The 19,538-nt window shown below is 35.8% G+C and overlaps 1 protein-coding gene across 1 annotated transcript in view; it reads right to left on the bottom strand.

Moving 5' to 3' along the window:
- CFAP299 (cilia and flagella associated protein 299) overlaps positions 1-19,538 on the bottom strand; it is a 525,301-nt gene that overhangs the window by 67,242 nt on the left and 438,521 nt on the right. The window contains exon 4 of the mRNA XM_019719919.3: positions 2,421-2,563. Coding sequence (XP_019575478.2) covers positions 2,421-2,563 — 143 coding nt within the window. The remainder of the gene's footprint in view (positions 1-2,420; positions 2,564-19,538) is intronic.

Below are 19,538 nucleotides of genomic sequence, written 5' to 3'. Positions count from 1 at the left end.
GAAAATTAAGTTGTAGGTGCTAATGGGACACCAAGAGGTTCTCTGAAGTGAGCAGCAGGATAAGTCTGAGATAAAGAAGAAAGATCTGTGCTGGGGTTGTAGTTGTGAAGACAGCTCCACTTCAGAGAAATGATCAAATCACCCAGGGAAATGTAGATGGTAAGAAAAGAAGACCAAGGATGAACTCTGGTGGATAGCCACATGTATGAAATAAACAAGGGAAGAGTTCAATTAGGGATTCTGAGAATAAAAGGTTAGAGTATTTGAATAGTTTTGAGAAGAAAAGATTAATCAGCATAATCAAATAATGTAGAGAAGTTACAAGTAAGATGAGAACTGAAAATAATCCATAGGATTTTGAAATGGGCCGTCACTGGTGATTTTAGCAGGAGTTGTTTCACTTGAATAATGGTGGCAGAGAACTAACTGCCATGGGTGAGCGACTACATGAGAAGTGCGAATTGGAGATACTTGTTATTTTGAGAGGAGTTTAGCTGGAAAGTGGAAGAGGTAGGGCGATGGTTGGAGTACAAAGTGGATTTCCTTTCTTTAATATAGAAATAGCGTCTGCATGTTTAGAGGCAAAATAAAGGAGCCAGTTGAGAGGGTCCGTTTGAGAATCTATAATATAAAAAAAAGAGGAAACAATAGATGAAGTACAGCTTCAGTGGAAAGAGGAATAGAACACATCAGAAACAAATTGGATAAATTAGCTCTAAACAACACAAGAAGTTCTTTTGTCTCCGAATCTGGAAAAATGTGAGAGTACATGCATAAAGGAGTATTTCGCTTAGTAAGAATGATTTTTTTTTTTCCAAAGAGAAAATCCTGTTTCTAAAAGTAAAGTGCAGCCACCTGGGGTGAAACCTACTTTGTTTCAGACATGCCACCAGAAAAGCCTGACACACTTTTAAGGCACATATTCCCTCACGGTTCTTGGGGAAGTCTATGCCTTGCTGTGTGGGAGACATGTGTACAAGTTTGCAGCAAACTGACCCTCTGAGAGGTGGGTGGATGGTCAAGATGGCATGGTGGTTGCCCAGACTCCAGGGCAGACAGACATGCTCTGAATGTAGAAGGCAGTCTCAGGGGCCAATAGAATCAAATTCTGTCTGGAAACAATCAGAAGGGCACTCTGAAGGGAGCACTGGTTTACAAGGAAGTCAATTTTGGTTGACAGAGAGACAGACAGGTCAGGTGGTAGTTTCTGTTTAGACCCAACGTTCTCTGTGAAATGTGAGGCAAATCATATATAGAGAGGAGTCAGGGGTGAGCAGTTGAGAACAATGGTTTTGAGAGTGGTTAAGCTTTAGACTAGTTTCGGGGAGGACAGTGAAATTAAGAGTTGAGAAAAAGCACAGAAGTGGGTGGCTGAGGGCCACTCCAGCTGAGTTTGGAGACCATAAATTATCAATAGCAGCCACCCACACCTTTTTAAAATGTCCTGGAATCTCCTTCAAGCAGTGCTCAGATGTCCAACTACAGGTCCAGGCAAGAAATGTCTGGATCAATCTACTTTGGGGGTTAGCAGGACAGATATAATCAAAGCACAAAAAGACGTGCAGTGGGGACTATGGCAAGAGAAGTTAAATGATAGGCCAGTGTCTAGGTTAGATAGGAAAAGGGTAAGTCCATGCAAGTGGTGATGAGTTAGGGAGTCTTTAGATAATAAGGATGGATAGAAGATGGCAGGGATGTCAGAGGATAGAGTGTTGTTACCAGCGTCAAATAATGAGTTGCATACAGCAGTGGAGAGTTAAAGCAGAATGCCGCTACTGCTCAGGTATTCCATAGTAAGTGACATAGAGTAAACTTCTATAAGAAATTTAGCTTGAGAGCTATTCAGAGGGAGGCAGAAGAATGGGATCTGTGAATAGATTGGCAGTGTAGAGTAGTTCCTATGTGATGGCATCAGGGCTCCAGGGGAAAGGGTAGGTAGGGGTCAATAGTAAAAAGAATGATGAGCCGAAGGAATATCAGAATAGGCCAGTGAGGAGTTCCATGAAGGTAAGCTAGCCAGCGGCCTGCATTTTGGTGGGTGGCCAAAGAAAGTGGGAGGAGAATGTGGCAGATAGACTGCTCTTGTGGCATCTAGACAGACTGAGTCCCAAGTGGTGCAAGTGCCTAATGAGGTTAGCAGTTTTTAGGCTCTCCTTATCACTTAAAAGGAATGTCACTGGGAACTTACTTATCTCATCTCTGAAGAGAGCCCTTCCTCAGGCTGTTAATGGAAAAAATGCATCTATGTTGATTCCCTACTTTAAAATTTATCTATTTTTTATTCAAACCACTCTGACCACATTCCTACTACATATACATTAGCATTCTAGGCACAGTGTAGAACATAACATAAAAATCCTTTATCCCTGCCTCTGGAGCTTGTTCTCTTATCAAAAGTGTGAGAAATGTGTACAATTTACCTCAAATCTGTGGGTTTTGGAAGAAGTCTTCTTTTTCCATTAAAGTAAACTTCAAAATCTTCAGTCTTTAGCCTATGGGCATAGTCAATGTATCCTGACACCTCCTGCCCCTGAGAATTTCTGTCACGAATAAAGATCACGGACTGGTACAAAAAAAAAAAAAAAAAAAGAGAATGAAGAGAGTAAATGAATCAAAGTCATTTGAGTAAATTTTATATGCTAATCCAAGCTACAGTTATTGAGTGTTACACATGTCAGATCCTATCCTGTTCTATGTTTCAACCTTACAATGATTCTATGAGGTAGGGACTATTATTTCCTCCTGATGAAGAGATTTATGAAAAGTTAACTGAGCATGGAAAAAATGTACATTTACAGTAGTTTTATATAACAATATAAATAATAACTCTTAGAGGTCAGGTATTGTTTTAAGTGTTTGTAATACATAATTTATTTACTTCCCCCCAAATCGCATTGTCTTCTCTTTGTCATCATTTTCAGATTAAAAACAACAACAACAACAACAAACACAAAAACCTAAGAACAGACAGGGTGAGTACCTCATTCACCTCAAGTACCTCAAGGTCTTATAGCTAGTAAATGGAAACACTCAGATTAAAAACCAGGCTCATGGGTTTGTCCTTCTAATCCCTACATTCTTTTTTTTTTTTTTTTTCACTTGACCTCCTATGTGTTTTCTGTTATAGAGATATAGATTGGGTACCTTTTTCTCAGTACCATAAGAGTAAACAAACAAACAAAAATGTTTCTACAAAATTGAAATCTCTTTACAAATTAAAATTGCTTTACAAAATTAATTCCATAGGTCAAAATTATACAGGAAGTACATAGTTCGCATTGATAGTAATTCCTTCACAAATGTCATTGAACACACGTTACATGTCAGACACTGTTATAGGTGCCAAGGATACAGTGATAAACAAGACAGTACAGGTCCTAACCTCTTAGAACTTATGTTCTGGTGATGGAAGACAGACAATAGACATGAAAAGAAAAAAAAAAATACTTCCAGTGAGTGGTAAGTGTCATAAAGCAAATAAGGAAGATGGTTGTCTAGAGGGTTGTTGAAGGTGAAGGCTACTTTTGGTGATTAGAAAAGACCTTGAGGAGCTCACACTTAAGCCAAGACTGAAAGGATGAGAAGAAGTAAACCATGTAAAGATCTAGAATAGGAGTCTATCAGGCAAAGGGAACAGCTGGTACTAAGGCCGTAAAGTGGACAGAAGGTAACACACATGGATGAGTTACAGTCTTTTCCCTATCAAGCTAATAGACATCGATCTCAAGTTCTAGGAGGAAAAAAGAAAAAAAGAAAAAAAAAAACAAAGAAAAAAAAAAAAACCCTACTGTCATTGGAAAAGCTCTTAATGTATTTATTTCTAAATCTAGATCAAAGGCAGAAATCTGTAAACAACCATCCTTTTCCTCTTAGCAACCACTGGATGTTACTTATTGGGAGTTTGTGTAGTCAATACAGGAAGCACTGATGTGGGTTACCTTAGATAACAGAGCTTCCAAAAAGGTGAAGTTAGAGAACTTAAAGAATTCTTTTCCCTGCTGACCTGAGAAAACACATTACTAACAATATCCGAATAGAAAAATGGAAGAACAGAAACACTATTTACAATTAGTTGTTATTCTGTTGATAAGCATCATCTTCTTGCTTTCTCTGGTTGTTTGGCATCAGATGATGAGAGTACTGTGCCGAGAAAGACTGTGAGACTGTTTTTGCCTCAAGGAAGTGTTATGATGGATTAGTAATATTTCCCAAAGATATGGCTGGAGGAAAGAGCATTCATTGTTATTCCTGTACTTAACCTTATATAGATTCAATCCTTAGTCCTCTTCATTTCCCCCACATAACTTTATATAGATTGCGCCATAATTTTAGTCTTATTTTTTAGCTTTTATAGCACAAATGGATAGTAAGTCAAAGAGACTTCTTGAGACGCTTACACTACTAAACCAAGAGCTAGCATTGTTGTCCCTTCCCTGCTCAAACAAGACTATAAGCTATAACTATCAATACTTCATATGGAGTCCTAAAGGTGCTTGGAATCTTTATTCCATTAAGGCTGCTCCTGATGTTGTTAGGTAAGTCATGCAAGGACAGAGAGAGGGAAAAAAAAGGTCCAACATAAGTCCTCTACTTTTAAAATGGAACTCAACAGAAAAAAAGTAAAGATCTCCTCTCTCTCTCTCTCTCTCTCTCTCTCTCTCCCTCCCTCCCTCCCTCCCTCCCTCCCTCTCTCTCTTCCTGCCTCTCTTTCTCTCCCCCTTTAAATGCAAGACGAGCCAGGCTTATTTTTCCAGCAGAATAGCCTATCAGACATTGTGACTGACCTTCCTGCTGAAAACAAATAAAAAGTCTGGATATAATCTAAAAAGCAACTTGTAACATGCATTTATGCTTTGGCAAGAAAATGAAGAGTACTCAGAGTCCAAAAACTAAGGGAAAGCAGAAACCCAGAAAGGAAAGCAGAGTCCTAAAGACATCTTTGTCCTGTAGGCATTTTCCCGACCCAGGGGAATTTAAGCAAGGGTTTTAAGACCTTGTGGGGTGGGGGTGGCAGGAAACAGAATCCAGCCTGCAGGTAGAAAGACTAACAGGACTTATTGCCTCAACATAAAGTTGAGAAATCATAAATGATGACCAAATATTTTTGATGTGTCCAGAGAAAAGAAGATTCATTCCATAGTTATACATCCACATCTTTCTAGTGAGCAAAATACAGAAATTTTTAGACCAAAAATAGGAGAGATTTAGTTAATAACAGACTCTTACTCAAAGAAATTCTGCATGATGTACTTCAGGTAAAAGAAAGTGATTCCAGCTGCAAAGTCTGAGACAAAGAATAGAATGACAATCAAATAAATTAGTAAATACAATATTGAACTGTATAAAATAATAATAACAATTTCTTTTATAATAAAAAAGAATAGTATGTCTAAAGTTTATTCAATAAACATGTGTTTGGAGGGAGTGCAGAGTTAGTGTTGGAATGTCTTTTTTTAGAATGAGGGCAGCTATCAACATACGAGTATTATATAATTTTAGAATTTGATAAATATGCATGTATAAATCTAGGATCACCATCAACAAATAGGAAGTAGTATATATGACCTTTAAAATATTGGAGGAAAAAAATAAAATGAAAAAGTGATCAATCAGTGAAACAAAAGGAACAAAAGGAAAAAAATATGGAAGAGCAGCACAAATAAATTACACTAAAATGGAATGATAATGTTATGAGCTGAATTGTATTCTCTCAGAATCCACATGTTGAAACCCTAACCCCCCACTACTTCAGAGAATACACTTAGACTAAGGGTCTTTAAAGAGGTAATTAAGTTAAAATGAGTCAATTAGGGTAGTCCCTAATCCAATCTGACTTTCTAAGAACAGGAAATTTGGACACACAGAGAGATATTAGGGGGTTATGTGCACAGGGGAAAGAAGATGTGAGGACACAGTAAGAAGGGGCCATCTGCAAGCCAAGGAGAAAGGCTTCAGAACAAACCAAATCTGCTGACACCTTGATTTATCTTGGACTTCTAGCCTTGAGAACTGTGAGAAAATACATTTCTGTTATCTAGTACACCCAGTCTGTGGCATTTTGTTATGGCAGCCCTAGCAAACCAACGCAGATAGTAATGAATTAAAATAATTAAGTAATTACAATAAATGCAAATGGCCAAATGTTTAAGTTAAAGGGCAATGGTTATTACAGTGGATACAAAAATTATGATACAAAACATAAGGTTGAAAGTTAAATGATCAAAGAATATATATATGTAAAAAAAAGCTGTATAGTATATTAACATTAGTCAAAATGGATTTTAAGGCAAAGCATTACTAGAGATGAAGAGTAACTAGATATTGATAAAAGATTCAATTCACAGAAAGATATAACAATTCCAACCTTTGACCATATAGCCTTAAAATATGTAAAGCAAAAATTGATAGAGGTATAAGGATAGACAAGTCATCATCACTGTGGTAAATTTATCTTTCTCATCAAGTTCTAGATAAAATAGAATAAATACTTAAATGCTATCGAATTAATATAGATTTAAAGAATTAAAAACACAAAGTTGAATGCTCAGTTTTCACGTTATTCAAATATCTAAACATGTTCACTCTTCAATGTTCTTGTGGGTAAAATGACTGATGGTCTAAAATTACAAATATTTGATCATAATTTCACTATTTTACATTATTATATATAGTCCTCTCATGTGAGCTAAAGCGCTCTGTGTATGGAAATCTGAGTAAATTTATTTCAAATTTCACTTTTCCAGACTTGTGAGAGTTAAGTGTCTCTCTATATTCATAAGTCTAATGGCCTTAAGTAGGTTCCTGCAAAACCCAGCAAGTTTCTACCAAACCAAATGGAACACCCTCAAAACCAAAAATCAGCAAAACAAAGGATAACATCCTGCTTGGACCTCAGCATTTAATTAGTTAAGCCTTCTTGCAGCCTCTTCTTATTTCTCCTTCTTGAAGCCTCTTCTGATTTCCTCTTCTTATTTCTCCTTCTTATAACTCTATAGAGCAACAGAATAAATTCTTCTGCATATAAATATATGATGATGGAAAGAGAACTGACTCTGGGTGGTGAACACACAGTGCGGTATATAGATGATGTATTACAGAATTGTACACTTAAAATATATGTAATTTTTCTAATCATTGTCACCCCAATAAATTTTAATTAAAAAAATTAAAGAATTTTCACACACACACACACACACACACAAAGAATAAACTCTTCCTTTTGCCTTGCATGGAACCGCTCAGTTCACATTCAGATACTGTCAGGGCTTTACTTTCTGCCCCATATACTCAATTTGTAAGGAACATGCAAATACTCTTTCTCAATGGGAATTCTACTGATCATCGTATCTGATTTCTTTTATTTTCAATAGAAACAAAATGGCTAATTAAAATTTCTACAGTTTTAAAACTAGAGAAGATAATCACAAGGAGCTGCTTTCACACAAATCTATACAGAGCAAATGAAAATGACTTCGCTCATGTCTTTCCAAGTATGGCTGTGTGTAAAAGTATATTTTAAAAGTCTTTTTAGTGAAGTAAGAAGAATATTTGCTATAATTAAAAATCTTCCAAATGAACAGCATGCTTCATGAAATTATTTTTAAAAAATTGATTAGAATTATTGATGCACAGTAACTGGTGATAAATTGTCAAGAAATTAAAACTCAACATTTAATTTTAGAAATATATCATTGTAAAAGCACAGTGTAGGCTTATGAGAAAAAGTAAAGAGACAGAAGAGGTGAGAGGTCATTGTAAAGCACTCGCCAGCTAGTCAAAATCTTCCTGACTCTTGTTTAATTTTTATTATATGAATTGTCCAAGATTTAGAATGAAGTTAACTAATACTTTTGACTCATTAATTTCATGTATTCATTTATAAAATATCTATTTTCCTCCAAAGTGAATAGTAGTTACTCCTACTAATAATTCGACTAGCCATCACTTATTAAGCCACTATGTCCTGAGCAAACCATTAGAAGATTTATTTACATTCATTATCTTACTTACGTTTCTCAGAAATGGATAATGGCTAGACAGCATTATTCGCCTCATTTTATAAATGCAGGAGCTCAAAGCATTGAGAGTGTGAGGTACCTCCTCAAGGACATGCAGTTTGAGAGTGGGGCAGCCACACTCATGCCCAGACCCTTCCATGAAGACCCTGTCCCTCACCACCACACAGTGTCCACATGGCCCTGGATCCAAATGCTGGCCCTGCCACCTGCTTCGTTTGAGACGCTAATAAGTTAGTTACCCTTTTTAAGATTCAGTTTCCCCTATTATAAAATGGGCATCACAACTGACTCTCAGGGTTCCTGTGTGAATTAAATAATACTACTTTTGCTAAGCAAGTAACAATGCCTGGCACATGGTAGACACTCAGTAAATATTATCTATTACTTAACATTTTTTTATTATTACCATTACTCTTGTATTTATACAGTGTTAAGAGTTTTATCAGTTCCTTAGAGATAAGGAAATGGAATAATTGTATCAAAATTCCATTGCTTAGGTGTGTATACTTATGTTTAGGTTGCAGTACATAGTATTTATTCCTTTGTTAAGTTTAGTCATTCTCAGTTAAAACTTTGGATGTATTTTGAAGTGAAAATTCAAACAATTCTTCCAAGCATTATACAGGATGGACCTAATTGACAAGAAATCATGATTCTGGCATCCAGAATGTGCAGAATATATTAAGAGAGCGTTTTGAAGAATTATGTTTATTTCAGCCTGAGTGTTACATATTTTAATAATTGAAAGCTTTCTTATTTGGAGCCCTCTATTGTTTCTAAAGGAATTGGAAAATGTTATAAATAATTGTTTCAAGTTTCTCTAATAACTTTCTTTTTCTTTAACTATAACAGCTTCACTGAGGTATAGTTTATATAACATAATATTCACCCCCAAGTTTTAAGTGTGATTTTTAGTAAATTTGCAGAGCAGTGCAGCACAATCCAGTTTTAGAATATTTTCATCACCCTGAAAAGATCCCTTGTGCCCATTTCAGTCATTCCTATTCCCATCCCCTGCTCCAAGTAACCACTAATCTACTTTTTGTCTCTATAGAGTTGCCTTTTCTGGATTTTTCATATAAATGGAATCATACAATACATGGTCTTTTTCATTTTAATAACATTTTTTATCACAGTTAATTTCCCAAAAGACACATGAAAACCATACTTTATATATTTAAGGGGTCTTTTAAATGATGATGTTATGCTTGCAAAAGGAAAACTGCCAAAATAGTCATTGTTCTTAGATAAGACCCTTTAATCCTCTCTAGACAAGTCAAGGTATAACCAACACAAGTATTTCAGTAAATCAAAAGCTATTCATTTGAAACTCTGAATATCTATCTATGTTTATTTGCAACCTAAGCAGAAAACACTAGTTTTTGTTTAAGCATCATCAACAACAACAACAACAACAAAACCCCACAAGAACAAGTTATTGATAAATATCAAGATACAAGTATTCCTGATACCGAAACAGGGGTTCGGATGCCAAGGAGTATGTGAAATCTGAGATTTTTACTGAGATGGTCTGTGACCTCAAGTGTGAGGCCAATGTCAGTTGAAAAGACTTATGGAAGGCTTACTTAGGTCCTCATTACTTCTCATGTGTTGGTAAAAGATAAATTAAAGTACAATTTAGACCATTAATATATCATTTCAATCTTTGGCTGCTTCTCTTTTCCCAGAAGTGGATTAAAATACAAAATCATAAACTTGTTAGGAGTTGACTACATGTGTTGCCTGATTTTTCTTGCCAAACATTAACGAGGAGACATAAACCTGATAGATCAAAATGGGATTTTTTTCAACAGTGAAAAAACACTTAAAAAAAAAAAAAAGGCGTACTAAGCAGTACGTCGCTGCACTAAAACTGAAACATCCATTTCAGGGAATGAGAGCTGTCAAACAAGCTAAGTTCTTGTCCTCTGAGACTGTCAACATGCTCCTCGATGGAGACAAATGAAGCAAGAATTCTTATCTCCTAGAATTGTAAAACTCTGCAGTGCTTTTATGAATCAGTAATTTTAGGGAGTTTTTATTTTATTTCAGTAGAGAAATCATTTTGCAAATGGAGTCTAAATTCTGACAAACAATTGTTCTCTAACATTTCAAAAGGTCTGTCAGTATAAATTTCTCTGAAACAAGTTATTTTCTGAAGTTTTTTTATACTGATAATTATTTCTAAAATTCTGTCTCCTCTTACTCAACTGCATTTCGACACATAAATTTTCACTACTCACAGAATTCTGAGGGTTACGTTTAAGACAAATATGATAATTATTTTTGTCTTTCCCATTGGAGGCGTAGGCTCAGAAACAGCACTTTTACTTCCACATCCTGTTGGCCAAAGCAAGTCACAGACCAGCCCAAATTCAAGGTAATTCAAGGTGGAGAAAGAGACTTCTCTTAATGGGCGGAGCAAAGCGTCATTGCAAAGGGACAAGGAAAAAGACAAAGTGGAGAACTGGGGCCATTTTTGCAATCTGTAGTTATTTACCATAAAGAACTAAGAGTTTTGCATGTAGTTGGTTCACATGTTCATTTTGCAATGGTTAGGGATGTGATTTCTGAGGGGAATCATTGTCTTTATTATTTTTTCTCTCTCACTTTATATGCGATAGCACATTTGAAATGGCTTTTTTTTGCATTACCAGTGAGGTTAAGAATAATTTAGAAATATCTGGTCTCACTGTAAATACCCAAAATATTCTGGAAACTTTAGCAAATAAAAATAATATTAAAAGCATATATAAACTCTACATACTGGAAAGGAGAAAAAATTATAATATTTGTATACAAATTGATAATATATTTAGAAAATCTAAAACAGCTAACTGAAAAACTTCTAAGACAGCTCAATAAGTTGATCCAATACAAAATATCTATGCAAAAAATAATAGCTTGGCTTTACACTAGCAATACCTATTAGCTGCTGTGCATGCATTCTTTATTTGCATTATTTTTTTAAATTATAACATTCCTCCAAATATTTTTTATAAAAAGACTTTTCTAAAATAATATTTATAAACTAAAAAGAGACTAAATTGCTAAAGGAAAGTTATTACTATAAATGTACTAAAATTCTAAGTAAATACCAATGGGGTATTTTTTATTACTTAAAATTTTACCTTGAAGAATAAATGGTTAATTCACTTAAGATAATTTTGAAAAGGAGAAATAAACAACAGAACTTGCACTATTAGATAGAAGGTTAAAATAATTAAATCTATGTCATTGGTACAGTAATAGATAATGTAAAGTAATAACTTCAGAAACACACCCATCCACACAAATGTACATGCACATAGTATACATATTTTTCTATCGAGTGATATTTTCTCAATTTTCTGCAATGAATATCTACTCTTTCTTTAACTACACAATCCCAAAATCTTGTCTTTAAGCATACCAGTCTATGACATCCATCTCCTATTTTCTTAGCTGACATACGCTGGAAGCCCTAACTCAACAACCCTTTGAGATCTTTGGAGCTGCTCGTCCATTAAACCATCACATGTCACTGCTCATTTAACTTGCTTTATATATACTCTTTCCTCTTTATCCAGCTTTGATTCCATAGTGAAGCATCACAATTGCTCACTTGCCTATTACCCCTTCAAATTCCTTGCACACATCCTTCTGTTACACTCATTGAAAAAGTTCCAACACTGCTTCAGCCCAACTTTCCTTTTATTCTGTTTTTACATAGCAACAACCAAATTTGGTTAGAGTAAAAGAAAACTATGATGACTATTAATATTAATAACCATAAACTCAATTGGATTCATAGTTCTTGCATAATAATTGTATATGATGTGTTCTTCCTGTCTCCTACACTCTCAGTTTTTTTCATATCTTCTCTCCTCAAACTTTAACAATACCTGTCTCACACTCAATGATTTCTCTCTCTGAAAACAGAAGCAGTCAGACCAGGACCACCTCATTTTCCTCCCATTAAATCTGCCCGTGCATCTTCATGTGAACCAAAGTTCTTCCTTCTATCCTGTTTATAAGAGCTGGAATACCCAGGCTTCTCAAGGCCAACCTCTTCTTGTGTGCATTGAACCACATTTCCTCTCTTGTTACTGTTGAATCATTGATTGTTTTTGTTTTGTTTTTCACTTTCTGTAAGATCATCACTATTGACATATAAACATGGTATAATAGCTGCTGTTTGAAAAAGAAGCAGCTAGTTACAGTTTCAAGTTTCTGCTGCTCTTTATAATCCTCATGATCTCTTTAGCCATTACAGTCTTTTTCCTGGACCACTCTGCTAAGTAGACGTCTCTCGTGTCTACTATTCCATCTTGCCAAATCCCATGGTGAATTCTCATTTTTTTATTTTATTTTACTTGAACTTCCTACAGCACTTGACATAACTGTTCACCTTTTTCTTTCTTGAGTTTTTTGTTTGTTTGTTTGTTTTTGTTTATTTTTCATCTGGCTTTAGTGACATCACATTTGCCAAGATTTTCTTCTGCTTCACCAATCTTTACTGGCTTCTTCTCTTCTTTCTGATCTGAGGTTTTGGAGTTCTTCAAGGCTAAATCCTCATCTTTATCTATATTCACTTACCATGTATCTTATTTAGTTTCATGGCTTTAAGTATCAGTTTTTACTCCTTCATGAACTTCAGACTTGTGTGGATAGTTTTTCTCAAAACCTTTGGCTCTGGCCTTGAGGTTTCCCTTGAATTTCAACATTGTATGTGTTATAGTCTACTACATCATTCTAACTGGATGTAATCCAGGCATCATTGTTCTATAAATCCACTTTTAATTATACTTCCTACAACAGCAAATAGCTTTACCATCAAAGTGTAGAAGCCTCTGTATTAACTTTGATTTCTCTTTCATGTCCCACATCTAATCAATCACCAAATCCTCTTGATTTTACCTTTAAGATCTATCTCAAACCATGCTTTTGATTTTTATGACCGTAGCCAACATCTTACTTCAAACCTCATAATTTCTCTGCTGATCTATCATAATTACTCTCCCTGACACCATTCACTCCAGCCATCTGCAAAAGTGTCACAGAATTTCCTCTCTGAAACAGAAATCTGAATATGTTTCTCCTTGTTGGTGTTCTGAAGTACAACATCTTTGGTATTCTAGACTGCCCAAAATCTGATGCCAAACTGCCATTCCAGAGCCACTCTCACCTCCCCCTTTTAGGCAACCCCTTTTGTGTAAGATATTTATGTTTAAGTTCATATTTACAATTTATTTGTATTCAATAATGTATTCATATATTTTCTACGACTCAAATACTACCTCAATGCATATCAAGAAATATAGTTTTCCCTTCATTCCTCCCTAATCATGATACTTGTTTCTCAGAAGAACCTCATTTGACTCTTTTAGCTGTTTCTAAATAACATTAATACTGACATTTCTTAATTTTTTAACTTTTAACTTCAAAAAATTGCTTTCACTTTTCTTCTCTCCCCGCAGTAGAGCAAAATCATAGTTTTAGGTTAAGTGATCATACAGTGTTTACAATTTTAGTACCATTTAAACATTTGCCACCGCTGAGCCGTAGAATCAGCAAGGTCAAAGTATTCATTCCCTCAGATATGAAATCATTTCCTTTCTCCAACAAGTCTTCATTTCCTAAGAGGCTAATTGCCTTGGCTTTCCACTCCCCTCAGTTTTCTATGTACCTATCACTAACCCACTCCAAAAATTCCAGTAGAACAGCGGTATTCCTATCTTCCCCATGCATTCATAATCTTCTGGTTTTTATTTTTCTTGCAGACATACCCTCAGGAGAACACAGTCTTCTTTCACCTGTACTTGATTATTTCTAGGCTTCCACCAGAGCTATCATTTTGGGGAATTTTCTACAGCATCATTTTGGGAATTTTCTGTTTCTCACTTGAACTCCCATAACAGTTTTTAAAATATGTCTATTTTTGCACTTACTACTTTATAGTGTAGTGTTTGAGGTCATTGCAGGCTATCTTTATCTAACTTTGTATCTTTATTTTCCCTCCTGGCTCTTGGTTCAAGGCAGGTTTGTAACCAATATGGTTTTGGAATTTAGGTGATTAAACAAAGTCCAACAAGATAATCTTCCATGGTGCTATTTATTTAATCATGCTTCACAGAAAATGTCACCATGCCATGGAAAAATAGTGCTAAATGTTAACTTTTAATGAGTGCTTATGTGCCAGGATTTCCTTTCATTTAATTCTAACACACATTCCATAATGTAGATACCATTATTAATCTTGTTTTACAGATAAGAAAACTACTGTACGAAGAGGTGCAAGGCCTGGGCTCATATGGTTCATGTGTCAGTCAGAATTCCACCAGAAAACAATGAAAACAGTTATTATTTACATAGGGATTAATGGATGGCACGTAGGATCCCCATGAGGAATACTGCATGAAGCCACGGATAATGATTTTGAAATGGACACCATCCTGGCCACCAGCCTCCCCCTTCATCCCCCAAGTGGGAGAGTTTATCAGAATGCAAAAAAGAAGAGAGAAATATATAGATTTAGAACATCCTGGAGAAGAAGAACGACCTTATGTCAAAGGACATAGACAGTTGTAGGTAACCCCACAGAAGAAGGGCCAAGGAAATAAATACCTTCCTGCTGGAGTCTCAGGTTGTACATATCTAACTAGGGCCAGAGACCTGATATCATGCATGTACTCCCACAGAAGCAGCCTCAAGTAGAGAGTAGGGTGGAGAAGAAAGGAAAGGAATCTGAAACAGCAAAACAAAGGTACTAGGAATAATTGGTGACTGTGCTGTCATTTGTACCCAAGCATTTGGCTGTATGGCCTCTGCTCTTAATACTATACGATGCATGTGGGGTGACAGGCAAGAAGGGAGGTTCTGTTTTTGGTTCAGATTCCAAAAACAAAGTGACTCTTAGGAACAAAGGGATTTTTGCTTTCTGTCTACCATCAGCATTAGCAGGACATCCATCTTGCAGGGAGAATATAATTGATTAGGAGAATAAGAGATAATCTAGGAACCTAACAGAAAAATGACATCGCACAGACATTCTCCTTAGCAGGAGAATAGGCACTCAGAACTTTGTAGAGTTATTGGTTTGGATCAAAGGCTTTGGCCACAAGCAAAGACTGAAAAAATCAGAAATAAGAGAGGCTGAAGAATGTGGTCATCCCAGTGGGATAACTGCACCCCGAGACACACAGTAGAGGATGTGACCAAACTAGAATAGAGTTTCATCAATTGATGACTAAATATGGGTTAGAAATACTTCCATAGTGATTAGAAACTATAAAATGATACCTGAACTCACTATACAGGCTTTATAATTCATTGAATCTGAATATCGTTCTGAATATTGTTCATTATAGACTGGATTTTGTCAACATCAAAAAATCCTTTCATTGTCTCCACACAATTCTGAATTAAAAAACAAACTGATCTATATCTTTTAATATAGGTTTCGGAGTATATATAGGAGCAAATCATATTATGCTTTAGAAGGGTTCATTCAAATATACTTAATGAGATACTAGTGTGTGCTGGGTGCTGTCTTAGGTGCTAGAGATCTTATGGTAAACAAACTAGGATCCTGACCTCATGGAGTTCACAGTCTAGTGAAGAAGACAGACAACTTCTAAATCTGGAAATCTGGAGTGAACTTCCTCTCCTTTACCATCTAAGCATTTTTTCTTATCCTTTGAAACTCATCTTCTTGGAGGGTTTTGTGGACCAATCCTCCCTCGCCCATGCAGTGTCCCCACAGACCCCGTTTCTTAGCTCTTCCCTAAACCAGCACTCTCTATCTTATTGGTCTCTTGACTGCTTTATCCCCGTTAGATGGTGAGCTGCTTGTGAGCAGTGAAGCTGTCCTTTACCTTGGTTCCTCCAGAGGCAAGCCTCATGTCCAGCACAGAGAAGACATGGAATAATGTTTGTTAATTAAATGCATAAATAAACAAAAGAAAAGAGAATAAAACTATCTTCTACCCACTTCCCATGTTAACCCTGAAAAAGGCAGGAGTCATCTGCATGCTTGATAATAAGAATATAGCAGTCACAATTTATTGATAATCTTCCATGTGACAGGGGTTTTACTTGTATTTCTACTAAGTAACTTAGGCATTTCTAGTTCCATTTTTTTAATCACATAAGAAAAACATTAACTGTTTTGCCCAAGGACCCACAGCCAAGTTGGTGCTTTGAATGAAAGTTAAAAAAAAAAAAAAAAAAAAAAAAAGCCTAATTCAAGTCTTTGCTTCCTTCAATGCACTTGCATGCATTCCAGCAAACACGGAAGAATGTCTCCAATTAGTTGTAAATTGTTGGTATGATAATGAGCACATTTTCTAGCAAGATGTCCCCAACCCTATGTATGAAGTAGGAATACAGTACAGTTATGAAAACGCACTACTATACTTCCCCTTCTTGTGCATGGTCTAAAGAAATCTGACTCAATTATTATTTCATTTTCCTTGCTTACTCACTGGGGGTTTACACTTGGGTTCAGGGCACCATTTTTTCTTTAACCTATAGATAAAATATCAAGCCCCTTATTTTAGTTGATGAAATAAACTTTTAAAACCTTGTAATCTAATTAAGGTAAAGATCAAAGTACCTATTTTCCCGTGGCCTTAAACAGACCTTTAAAATGTTTAAGTTTAGAAAAAAAAGAACTTAAAAATAATATCAACATATCTGAATTTACAAATAACTTGTGGTTGTTTGGGGTTGAGGGGAGACACAATGGGAGAACTTTGATGTTCTTGAGAAATATCAGCATATTACTTGCTTATTCAAGTTAATCCACACATTATGAGAAAACTCTCAAATTAAAAATGATGGGACATGCTGAACTCTTTTCCTGTTACAGCTTGTCAGTGTTTATATGGATACCTAGCAGCATGTTTACTTCAATAATTACTGAACAAACCACAAGACGTTGAGTAAATTGATTTAATTAAGAACATTATTCGGAATTCACATATATCTGTCCACTTTACAAAAAAATAAAAATGTAAGTTTAAGAATAAAGATGGATAATCAAAATATATATATTATAAGTCTCAACATATGTTTATAATTCATATAACATAATACATACAATAAATGTTTAATTTATTTATTGCAATCAACACCTACTAGAATGTATGCTTACCAGAGCATAGAGACTTTCTCCTGTTCACTAGTGTATTCCCAGAGTTTGAACAGTGTATGACACATACTAGGTACTCAATAAATATTTGTTGAATGAATAAATGAATGGCTAATTAAATTAAGGAAATAAGGCATGAGAGCAATTCATGTTGATTGCCATACATTTTTGCTTAAGTTATCATGGGGATTGGATTGAGGGGCATAGACAATGCAAACAAGTGCGAGAAAATAAATATGGTTATGAGGAATGGCATAGTAATAAAGAATGTACAGATAAAGCAATGAGAAAAAAAAAAAAAACAGCTATAGTTTGGAGTTGCTCAAAGGACATAGGAAAAAACTCAAAGAATTTAAAGATTTGTGTTTTCTGGGACCAGTTATCCGTAAGTGACACTGCCTGGAAGTGAAACCCTTCTGGTAGAAACTCTAGGGTCTATCCAGGGGTTTATTAAGTGTCCCACCTCTCCCTCAACCTCTCAAAAATAGAGGTGATTGTGCCCAACCCAGCAATCAGTGAGCAAATGAACAAAGATAGACTGTGAGGTTTTACCTGGAAGTAAAATTCAGGGTGACCATGTGGAGAGTTAAAAGGCTTATGTAAAATATCACGGCTGTAAAGGTAGCAAAATCCTAAACACTATTATTCAGTGCTGAATAAATTTCAGAGATATGGAAAGGGGAGTAGGTAGAGACCAACTCACTATTAAAGGAGTATTTCAGGCCATACATTCATTCTTACATTTAATAAATATTCATTGAGAGTCCATGAGCAAGTCACTATTTTAGACACTGATGATAAATGGTGAATAAGATAATATACCTGCTCTCAATAGATTACTTTACAGTGAAGAAAGAAGAATCATAAATATGTAAACAAATAATTGCAGGTAGAGATATTGTACTGTGAGAACAATAAAATTGATATGAATTGGAAAGAACCTAGCTACCGGATAGAAGGTAGAATTATGTCTCTCTGAAAAGGAAATGTTTTAATTGCAACTTGACTAATGAGAAAGCAATGGGAAAATGCAAGGGAATAACATTCCAGGCAGAAAGCGCAATGGCCTTCATACAGGAAATAGCTTGGCTTGTTCGAGAAATAGAAAGGCCCATATGTCTGGGTATAGTGAGAGCAGGGAAGGGGTAAGGAAGGGATGACATGAGATAATTTTGGCATGAGGTAGGAATCGAGTCAAGGAGAAAGCTCTAAGAATGGCTTTTAATTTGATTTAAATACAATAGGAAGTCACTGAGTAGTTTTATGTAAGAGTGCTATGGTCAGATTTTTAATTTAAAGACATCACTGGAGAATTTGAAAAGTCTACTGGAGAAGATAGTGATAACAAAGAAAGAACAGAAGAGATGACTGAGATGTATAAATAAGGTGAAGATTTTTCCCTAATCCTTCAGGATTGGAGGACTGCTGCAAGCAATTTGAGCACAATAGACAAAAATTCTATTTATTCATGTTTCAGGCAGTATGTTGGCATTTAACTTACATTACGGTGAAAGAAATGGTAGTAAGATTGGATTTAGCAGGAATACTGCAGACCCTTAAACCTTATCCACCACCTACTCCTACAAAGAGTCTGAAGGAAATGAAAACTTAAGATTAGTGAACATGCGTGACTACGTGGAAGCTTTGTGGGCAATACCTGGAGTCAGAGCATAAACACTTAGGCTGAATCATGCTCGAGGCAACCCTAAGTCTAAGATTATACAGCTCGTTAAAAGGCCTCCTTTTCCCATATACCATTTAAGCTCACAGACATGCTTTGGCTATTATAATTAACATCTAATATTTGCTGAATGATCAGACTGGGTCATGCATTGCGCTAAACACTGTACACACAATATTTTATCTAACTACTCACAATGAACTTACTAAGCAAGCACTTATCACCTTCATTTTACTGGTTAGAAAACTGTGACTTAAGTAATTTTGCAACAGAGCTGTAATTGGAAGCCCAATGTGTCTGAGCCCACTTTCTTCACCATTACACTCTACTGCCCTCTACCACCCTGATAGTGAGGAAAGGCTGGATGGGTCAGCCAATCATATGAGAAAGAAAGGAGGTGCTATCCATTCCCCAACGTCTACGGTGGAAGTGGTAAAAAACTTGGCCAAGTTCACCCAAAAAGTAGGTAGTGGAGCCAGGATTAGAACTCAGAAACACTGGAATATTGCCCAACAATATGCTGCAGCCTCTTCTCATCTATATGTAATGTGTTATTTCTGTCTGGAGAAAGATCCAGGCAAAATCCCCCAGCTCTTCCACCTCCAGTAGTCATCTTGCTTATACCAGGCCCAGAAGTGATGAATCAGGTTCCAGGATATGGAAACTGGCAGGGGAATTAGGGGCATACAGTCTCTTTTCCTTGTTT

This window comes from Rhinolophus sinicus, chromosome 1, assembly GCF_057876585.1.
Source record: "Rhinolophus sinicus isolate RSI-liver-muscle chromosome 1, RSI-T2T, whole genome shotgun sequence".
Classification (NCBI taxonomy): Eukaryota; Metazoa; Chordata; class Mammalia; order Chiroptera; family Rhinolophidae; genus Rhinolophus; species Rhinolophus sinicus.
This window is presented reverse-complemented; position numbering and strand designations above follow the sequence as displayed.